At 35.4% G+C, this 9,980-nt stretch overlaps 1 protein-coding gene across 3 annotated transcripts; it reads right to left on the bottom strand.

Moving 5' to 3' along the window:
- Positions 1 to 2,498: 2,498 nt before the first annotated feature.
- On the bottom strand, positions 2,499 to 9,775 carry LOC126785884 (protein ENHANCED DISEASE RESISTANCE 2-like). Of its 3 annotated transcripts, none has more exons than XM_050511552.1 (21): positions 9,411 to 9,775; positions 8,450 to 8,524; positions 8,289 to 8,342; positions 8,148 to 8,213; positions 8,003 to 8,064; positions 7,672 to 7,802; positions 7,541 to 7,587; positions 7,361 to 7,458; positions 6,783 to 6,878; positions 6,618 to 6,682; positions 6,451 to 6,522; positions 5,893 to 6,039; positions 5,454 to 5,764; positions 5,044 to 5,107; positions 4,753 to 4,928; positions 4,139 to 4,240; positions 3,960 to 4,010; positions 3,734 to 3,877; positions 3,307 to 3,402; positions 2,954 to 3,055; positions 2,499 to 2,848 (listed from the first exon to the last, which is right to left on the bottom strand). In XM_050511552.1, the coding sequence occupies exons 1-21, from the start codon at positions 9,576 to 9,578 to the stop codon at positions 2,756 to 2,758; spliced, it is 2,220 nt and encodes a 739-aa protein (XP_050367509.1). In that variant the 5' UTR covers positions 9,579 to 9,775; the 3' UTR covers positions 2,499 to 2,755. The 3 variants fall into 3 exon arrangements, with proteins under 3 accessions (XP_050367509.1, XP_050367511.1, XP_050367510.1); XM_050511554.1 differs by having other exon boundaries at positions 8,470 to 8,524; positions 9,411 to 9,449; XM_050511553.1 differs by lacking the exon at positions 8,450 to 8,524.
- Positions 9,776 to 9,980: the final 205 nt, after the last annotated feature.

Below are 9,980 nucleotides of genomic sequence, written 5' to 3'. Positions count from 1 at the left end.
CAAGCCATATCAAATAATTTCCGAATCAGATGTAGTTATACCAGTTAAAGGTATATGTGGTTTAGGTTATGTAGTTCTAAATTAGAAAGCAATCAATCGGATGATGTGTTAATCGAATTTTATAGGTTTTTCTTATTTGAAAAGAATTTTATAGGTTCAAAGAGTACGAGTTCCAAAATTTTATTGCTATAGAATTATAAGTGTTCCATATGAGTTTGAAATAACCATGCTAGAGAGTTTAGATCGATTACAAGTCCGCTCAAACTCCCGAATCGCCTTTCAATCCTGAAAAGTTATGTATTCCAAATGACCGAGTGAATGAATAAGTAGAGTCATTATTGAGTCACTTAATCATCAAATCGATATATATGTGGGTGGTGGAAGATTAAACAAGAGCTGTTTGGGATGTTTGTTTATTGTGGGAGTGCGAGACAGAGTGTCTGTCTCAAGTTTCGACAAAGGTGCATGGTGGCGCCATGGTTGTGTTGTGGTCAATGGTCTAAATATCGGTTATCGGCATTGTATCGGTTTTGGAAAATAAGGATATAACGGGAATATATCGAGATATATCGGATTATATCGGATTTATCGTTTTTGTTAATTTTTAATTTAAATTTAATATATTTATAAACATATACTTCAAAATATTCAAAATATACCAAATAATATTAACTACTAAGTACTAATTGAACAAAAATAGGTGCACAAAAGATAGATTGAGATATTGATTATGCATTCATATATTATAAACTCTCTCATCATCAGAATCAAAGTCAAAATCATCTTTTCCATTATCTTCATCCTCATTTTCTGAGATAAAATCATCTTCATAAATCACCTTCTGTCTATTTGCGTTGAAATTCCTCCAAACGACATCGTCTCCTTAAAAAAAATCACCGAAAAAAAATTATCGAAAAAAAGTCTCCGAAAAAAAAAGTCCACGAAAAAAAAAAGTCCACCAAAAAAAAGTCCACCGAAAAAAAAGTCAAATGAAAAAAAATTCACCGATATATCCCGATATATCCCGATATATCACCGATATATCGCATGTTGACCCGATATTTTGAGTTGACCGATATATTAAGCCGATATGGCATTTATCCTATCGGTTTCTAAATATCACCGATATATCCCGATATTTAGAACACTGGTTGTGGTTGTGGAGCTTATAGCTTTTATTAGACCCACCACTATGAGAGTGATCTATATATGTCCCTTTACATAGTAACCACTTCCAACTGGTTTGACATTGTGAGCTACTGAGCTTCAGGACTGAAGCCGCCGTTCATTTTTATTTTTTCATAATGAGAACCTTTTTTTTTGGTCAAGATCATTATGAGAACTTGTATTAGAAAATTGGAAACATTTTAAAGTTATACTTAAGCTTGCTTTTAGCCTTTTAGGTCAATGCGCTGCTTTTCTAAAATTGAAAATAGTTGTGTTTGAAGCTTATTTGGCTCAACATTTCTCCCTCACGATTATGCAATATGTAAACTCTTGTAAGATACTTTTGTTGAAAGAAGCGTCATATCCTTCAATTAATTATATTACTAAGTAAAAAATTTGAAACAATCATCTAAAAAGGGAGAATCCTTAAAATAATACAAGAATACCCACTACAAAAAATATCAACAAAAGACACATAGCTCAAGTGATCTTTTCCTAGAAGTCTAAAAATCTAAAACCCACAAAACCCCTCACAAATGTGGTTTTTTAATGATATGATTTTAAAGAGTAATTTAGTATGATTTATCAGTGGTTAAAGATAATTTAATTATATGATTTTAAAGTATTTAGTATAGAAGCATATTTCTATAAATCGTCTCACTTTAGCTTTGTCCCCCAGATTTAATTGTTGGGGAAACTTCTTCCCCCAGCTTTGAAAGTACATCTTTTGCACGCGTGTCTTCATCTATTGGCGTATTTTTATTTCGTGTATCTGTTGAATGACCCCTCCAACTGTCATACATTCTACCAGTCACTAGGTTTGCTTGAGGCGATCGATCAGGTAAGGCAAAAACTGAATTGAAGTTATTGGGATACATACAATATTAAAAGGAAAAAACTTGCGTACAAACTAGTATGTACGCGTGCGTCCAAACTCTCGTTTATTTACACACTTTGCGAATATAAATACATGATTTTAACCGTTCAAAGGTTTAGTTTATTACTAAAGATCATTTCTGTAAAAGATCAACATAAACAAAAATCGTCTTCATAGTCGATTGCATCAAACAAATTGACGGTTGATCATGAGACTACTAACTTTCACCATAACCGTTCATTTGTTTGATGCAATCGACTATGAAGACGATTTTTGTTTATGTTGATCTTTTACAGAAATGATCTTTAGTAATAAACTAAACCTTTGAACGGTTAAAATCATGTATTTATATTCGCAAAGTATGCAAATAAACGAGAGTTTGGACGCACGCGTACATACTAGTTTGTACGCAAGTTTTTCCCATATTAAAACTGCAACATCTGATCAACAGATGATGAGAAGTGAGAAAATGGTCACAAATCAGAACCAAAGAATGATATAACTAATGAGGAAAGCCGTCGTTACTAGAGTGCAATATCTACCCTAACAATACCTACAATTCTACGCCCTTTGTTCCCAATGTCAAATTGAATGAATAAAAGAATGACTTCTTCCACCAAAGAGCCCCGCTTTTTTCCATCACTTCTGTCAAATGTTGCATTCAATCTAAGCCAATTTCAATGCAGGTCACATTTTGTTGTTGAGTATGAATCATGGTTTCACTAAAATGGCCTTAGAAGCATCAAGATGATTAAGCCGGCAGGTCCCAAGAAGATACTCTGGAAGCTCCTCTGGCGTATTTGCCTGGAAAAGAAAGGTTGACAATTTGGCATGAAAGAAACATTTAGGCAACAACAAACTTGGTCATCAATTTTCACGATATGATCAAACCATAAAAGAGACATTTACCTGTATCAAAAATGCCATCTCAATCACAAGATTGTTTAGGTAACCAAGGACAAGACTAACCACACCCCTTGCAACCGTTGATGATCCAATGTCAATACCAAGCTGAATAAGAAAAATAGCACATTACCCAGAAAGGCAAATCTCAATGTAAGCTGGATACCACATTTTCATCTTAGGTACACCCTTCCGCTTTTCTAGTACAGAACTATCTCCCAAAAGCAGATATGATTCATGTATGTTGTCATTCTAGAGAGTATATGACAGTATTAAACATAATATAACAATATGCAAGTTATTCTTACACACCCAAGCAACATATTGACGTAAATTAATAACTATTAATGAAAATGTACCTCCAAGTAGTTCTTCCCCTGGAAGTAATTTATTTCAAGTGCTTGACCAATGAGGCATGCTTTCTTTCCCACACTCTGCTTAACAATCCATGAACCCTGAGGACATAATTATAAACACTCATGACCCAAATCATATCATGCTCAAGGATGGGAATTTTTTTTTTTCAAAAGCTAATGATTTTTTCTTATGTAGGAAAATTATTAAAGATAATGACAGTATATGCTTCACAATATGATGTATTCCAGATTCCAGATCATTATGAAACAGAAAGGGAGATACTTGGATCTAGATACTTAAACAACACAAGTCAAAGTTGTGAGCGCGCACACATATAAGCTGTTCAGGCATATGGTGCTGTTATACATTGTTTCTGTAAATTCTAACGAAGATGTAGAGCAAAGAAGTATGCCATTACTGCATACTAACCTTAGATATGTATGGTATGAGCTTAAACCTTGAATTTCTATATGCACCATCCCCCTTAATAAAATTCTCAAGCAAGGGTGCCTCTTCAACTGGAGTACTCATCATATAGTATAGTGCTAAGCTATATGTGGTGGAACCTGGAACCTGATTAACATAACAGATATTTTGGTAAAATTGATAGGCAATAACATGCAGATGAGATCATAAAATATTACAATTGGTTTACCTGAATGTTCACTATGAAGAAGAATTCTCTCCCACCCTTCGCTGCATATTTCTGCAGAATAAAAGCTTATTTAAAATCATGGTTATACTGGCCTTCAAAGTTTCAATCAACATTATAAGGATTAGGTGGCGAAGAAAATTGTCTTAATAAGAAAATCATGTTTGCACTTAAAAAATTACCTGCACAATGTTCTCAGGACGACCTCCAAGATCATCTTCACGCTTGTCAGATCTTAGCCAATCGGCAGCAACCATTTGCATCAAAGTGCCCTTTGCTTTAACCTGAAAACATTAAACAAACACAAAGAGAAGGACCAAAACATAAGTTACAACTGCCAACTGAAGTAGAATATATGCAATCCCTCCCCATACATTCTGTAACCGTCTAAGAATATTTGACTTTGGAAGTGAAGTAGCAGTTCCCTCAGAGAACTCCATATTAGAAAGTCCTAGTCACTATTATCAATAAATGCTCACCACATTATCATTGTTCTGGTAGACAAGAGGAGCTTCTCATTTTAAAAATGTACTAACAAGACATAGAGATTGGAACAACAAAGAAAACTATGTATCAACACTCCAAAAGGTAGCCATCCTAAATCAGCACTCAATACATGCACGCTTAACGCTGGACCACACAACTGTGCGGGCCATAACTTTTGGGTAAAAAAAACATAATTGGAACAGAATAGAATAGTTTTTGTTCTTGCCGTTTTAGCCTTTTAGGACACACATGACCAATATAGAATAGTTTTTGCTAGGCAACAGTATCACAAACATAGTACTGTTCAAACCTTCTTACAGTCTTCCAGATAACTTTTGCTGCGGATTAGAAAAGTAGAAGGGTCTGTCTCAGTCCAACTGCAAGCCAAAGAGCAAGTTGAATACTTTGGTAGTGTGGACCCGTAGTAGCCTGGCATACCATCTTCTCTGACCATCTCTTGTAGGTCCACATAGCCCCTCTTCTGAACTGCAGTACATGATAACCAGTCATCATCAGATCATACAATAAAACAAGTTAACCAAAAACTAATAGTTAGCAAGGAATACACATCTTAAACTAAATAGTAATTGTCTATAACAACCCGCAAGGCCATGCAATCGCTTCACAAAACCAGCAGCAGTTGATAACTTTGGGTGATGCATATCCTGCAATTCCGAATACAATTGAAGCCAAGTTAATAACTCTTACTTGAAAAAGTAGAGAGTTAAAGAATGAAAGATCAATTACCAAGGTAAAAAAATCGCCATTCACGAGCATAGAAGGTCAATCAAGCTAAAATTTATCTAAAATGCATATAAAACAAATGCACCGATACGCACATAAGAATACATATGTGTGTCTTACCTTACATTCCTGCAATTACCGATCTACGTAACTAGCATATATATTGTACTTTGTACGATATGTAATGGAAATTCTGCAACTACCAGATGGAGCATGAAGTCGAGCAACTGTGATCCAACAGTGACAAATTTATACGCACATCATTACCTGTGAATATGTGTCGGAGCCAAAACCAGAAGCCCAGTCAGTTTCTGTTTCATCAAGGTTTGGAGGCTCAGGCACATCAAAGAATTCATCAGACGCGTCATTCAAGCTAACAAGACTAGCATGTTCTGAAGGTGATCTTTCCACTTCTTCTGATATATATTCATTAGTACTCCCATCCCCAGTCAGTGTCAGAGCATCAGCCTCTCCATACCCTTCAATTTGATGCACACCAAAATTTCTCCTTAGCTCTCCAGATGAAAACTCTGAGGAAGAATAGTTTCCCACTTTTGCTTTGATTAATTCTCGTAATGCTGGCGATACAAAAAAAACTGTAAATGTTATACTGATTCAAAAAGCAAAAAAAAAAAAAAAAAAACTGCTTCAAGACAATGACAGAAACACATACAAAGATCCAATAATCAACAGCAAAAGAAAGTACCAGCAACTCTTCCTAACATCTTGATGGTCATAGCCCGAGATGAAGAAGTCTGTATATAAGATTTCCAGTACTTCCAATCAATCGCAAGCATGTGCTTCACAACTGAATGTTTCCCTTGGTTCACAGGTGATATAACATATCCGCCACCTGCAAGAGAGTTATAAATTTCTTAAAATCTTCCCATCAGTAAGTTCCAAATTATTCACTCGCAGAGTCTACAAGTTGATATAATAGAAGAGTCAGTTGTACAGATTACAACTATACAAGAAAAAACAAGCAGCAAAAAGAAGACAACTTTTGTTAATTGGGAAGCACGAGAGGGGTAAAAAGTCGCATGTCATTCTAGGAAGATTTGCAAACATCTTGAAATGATCTAATGTTAATACTGCATCAAGTACAACACTTGGATACACATTATCAGGCTACCCAACATCAACATGGTAAAAGTTACTAAATGGAGACACATCCATTCTTGCTCATTTATCAGAGGTCCATGAATAACACTTGCTGTATGGACTAAGAGATTTATAAAAATTATAAATTCTAAGCATACATTACTTTTAAGGCAGGCACGGACGTAGCCTTTCTGGGATGGACACTTCTTGTGAATCACAGAATGGTAGAGTATAACTGTGGCAAGGAAAGGAAAGGATGTTACAACTTGTTTCAATATATATGTCTTAATGTAAATGTTATTTTTTTTAGTTCCTTTCATTGGATACTACCATATGTCCCATCATCCTCCCTTCTCCAATAGCGCCGCAACAATAGATCTCTCGGCTTTATTCCCCTGCAATATGTTATGCCGATTGTATAAGATAATTACACAAAAAGTTATTTAGGCAACTGCCTCAGGACATATATTAATACATTATAGCCATGGGCCTGACCATGGCAACCAATCACTATATAATTGCTTGTGGATGATATCAGTGTGACCATCAAGGTGTTCAACCACGCTGCCGTTGTGGAAACAGAAGTCCCATCTACAAACCAATATGTGCAAGTCAATTTTAGTTGCAAACAAGCTTAATATATGACATTATGAATGAGAGATTAAATATTTGACTAATACAATTATGGATTAAGAGGGAACAATATCCTTATATCAGATTCAGGAAACATAGAAGTTGCTCCTCCAACATTTATTAATAATAGAAAAGACTAAGGAGCGATGATAGAGACAATAATATGCATCCACGCAACTTTTAAATTATAGCTAGGGTGTAATTATTTACCTTGGGGTTTCTAACTTGCTTATGATTGACATTAACTACATATTGGAGCTTTATTTTTGTTTCGGCTATACCTTATTTTGTAATTGGACAAATCTTTATCATTGTAAATGCAAACTGTTGTAGTTTCAGTTTGTTTTGTGTTCCTGGGGATTTCATTGACAGTTCAATTTGGTAGTTTTTCCACTGTTCTCTCACTGGTTATTTTATTTATCAAGTCTCAGGAAGCTTACTCAGATCTTGAGGGACCAAGGGACATAAGTGTCTGGAATAAGGCTTCTGAAGTTCCGCCGACCACACCCACTGCCATGATGGCAGGATGATCATTCCACTGCTCATGTGAAAATCACAGTCAATAACACAACTGCCTTTTTGTACAACCACTTACAGTAATAAGTGTACAACCTACTAACCTTCCCATGAGAATCCCTATCTTTTGCTTCTTTAAATAGTCGTAGACCTGCATTACATGAAGAGAATTAGAATGCAGTTTCAGCACATTGAACTGCAATTTCAGCCTTAGTTGCTCAGAGATGGCTCTTACCATTCTGACAGCCAAAGATCATCCAAGGTGAAGGAGCAATAACATCGGGTGTCACAGCATCAGTTTGTGAAGAAGAACAGAGGGTCCAATCTATAGAACTAAGACGACTTCCCCTATTAGAGCCACCGAATCTGCACATATGTAAACTCCTTAGTGCTCAGACAATTAGATAACATAAGTATGAATGATCGGTTCAGACTTCAGAGTACCAAATATAGTCCGCTGCCTGTTATTCAAGTTTTCTTATATGTCTAATGAAAAAAGTCACACTAGTTTACACAACAAGGTGGGAGAAGAATTCAATAAGAAGAACAGGTAATAAACATCACACCTAAAGGACTTCCACATGCTACTTGAACATTCCAAAACATTACTCCCAAGATCAGGACCGCTCTGTATGCATGGACAATTAGACATTAGAGTCATATTAGCATAAAAAATTACAGTAGGATTACAAAATGTAACTCTATTAGAACCTTTAAAGCAAGTTCCTGAAAGGAATGAATCCATCTTGCCGCTTCTTCTGGACTGCTTGCTCCCAACTACGAAATTAAAATCTAATTAAACTCACATCAACTTGGAAGGGAGACAGAATTTTGAGAAAATAGTTTCCATACCTTAAGTTGATCATTGTGATTTGATGTATTATACAGTGTGAATATGAAGAATACCTAAAAGTTGCACAAAACAGTGTTAATTGAATATACAACCATCATTACTGACATAAGTAAAACAAAGAAATGAACACATTGCTACAATAGAAAACTAAGGTACATACTTTTCTACTAATGCTCTCACATCCATCATCAGTCACTCGGATGCATGCGTCTATGACAGCACTTCTTACTGGATCCTGATATACAGGTTAAGAAGAAATCAAGGTTCGTATTGTAGTAAAACTTTATAATGATAAAACGTCTGTGAGAAAAAGACTGAAAATACAATTTTCAATTATATCATCTGTGTGCTAAACATCCTCACGTTTTCTCATGCATTAAAAAACAAAAAACAAAGATCCTTATCATTGATTTTGGGTAAAATAATGCTGGATTTGATGTGTATTAAAGAAAACAAAATGATGATAAATGAAGAAAAAGGTCAAAAAAGTTCTTATAAGAAAAGGACAGTAGAAGCCTAGAATGCTTATTAGTCTGCCCATATTCCTGAATAAAAATTCAAACGCCAAAAGCCAGATAAAGGCATCTCTAACCTCTGCGACCCATAAGTATAAAGGAAAGCATTTACAAGAAAACATACAAGAAAAAGCAACATAGCCAGCCACAAAAGTAACACACTTGTACAAAAGTCCTGCAAAATTCCATATTTACATTCTAAAACTATCCGATTATCTAAAATAGGATCGTCAAACTGTCAATGCGTCAAGTGCATGAGTTCATCATACTCTGTTAAACACATAAGTGACATAATCAGTTATATGTTATCTATGTCTAGTCATACTCAGAAAAATCGAAAACATCCACAGCAAAACATGTCCATGTCTACCACGAACGAAGGGTTATAGTAAAGTTGAATCAACAACAACTTGAAGCAAGTTGTCCCAAAATCATAGTGGTCCATACAAAATTGACAAAAGAATACAAAGAAGGGTTCTCAAACAATGCAGTTCCAAATACCCAAATGATCAAAACTCCGACAAACAAACAAAAGAGATCAAGATTCCATCTTTGTTCTTGAAGTAACTGAAACTCAAAGAATGTAGAACAAAGAACTAAAAGAACCTCATTGCCAGAAACAGGGAGTGATTTGAAGCTCTTGAGAAGATGCCCCTGCAGAACAAAGTAGCGTTTGCGGGAGTACTGCAGTCCAATTCGATTGGAACGAATGAGATAAAGCCAACCTTCTATTGTTTGGTCATTTTGGGACGTGCCCATCTCAGAAAGCCTCATTCTTTAACAAACCCAACTCTCAAATTCGATCAAAGGTGCTAGAAATGTCCATGCAAGGCCGTGTGGGACCTACTGAAGAAGTGGGGAGATAGAGCGAGAGAGTTTTAATAATACAGAGGAGAAAGTTGAAATGGTGAAGAGTTCCAGAGCTATTGAAGGATGGAGAGTTGGTCTTTGAAATTGTAGGTGGGGGATTCTCTCTCTAAGAGTCTCAGCGGCTTCTTCTTTCTCTCTGTTAAAAGCAACTGAATGAGTGCACACATGAATGAATGAGACAAAAATTGACAGGCAAATAATGTTGTGGGAGATTTACATTTTACAGATTTGCTCAAATTCTTTAGATTTTTCTTTTAGTAAATTAAAAAAACAATTACAATTTCTCGTATGATAAATTATAAAAAA

Source organism: Argentina anserina, chromosome 3 (assembly GCF_933775445.1).
Source record: "Argentina anserina chromosome 3, drPotAnse1.1, whole genome shotgun sequence".
Lineage (NCBI taxonomy): Eukaryota > Viridiplantae > Streptophyta > Magnoliopsida > Rosales > Rosaceae > Argentina > Argentina anserina.
The sequence above is the reverse complement of the archived record's forward strand: the minus strand, read 5'-3'. Positions and strand labels throughout refer to the sequence as shown.

What these genes read in the sequence shown, in the direction of transcription:
- LOC126785884 (XM_050511552.1), bottom strand. Translation starts at nt 9,578, where the DNA reads ATGAGGCTTTCTGAGATGGGCACGTCCCAAAATGACCAAACAATAGAA. An exon ending in CTTGGTCCCTCAAGATCTGA is followed by an intron (nt 6,879 to 7,360) that starts GTAAGCTTCCTG and finishes ATTGGTTTGTAG; the next exon opens with ATGGGACTTCTGTTTCCACA. An exon ending in TCTTCATAGTGAACATTCAG is followed by an intron (nt 3,878 to 3,959) that starts GTAAACCAATTG and finishes TATGTTAATCAG; the next exon opens with GTTCCAGGTTCCACCACATA.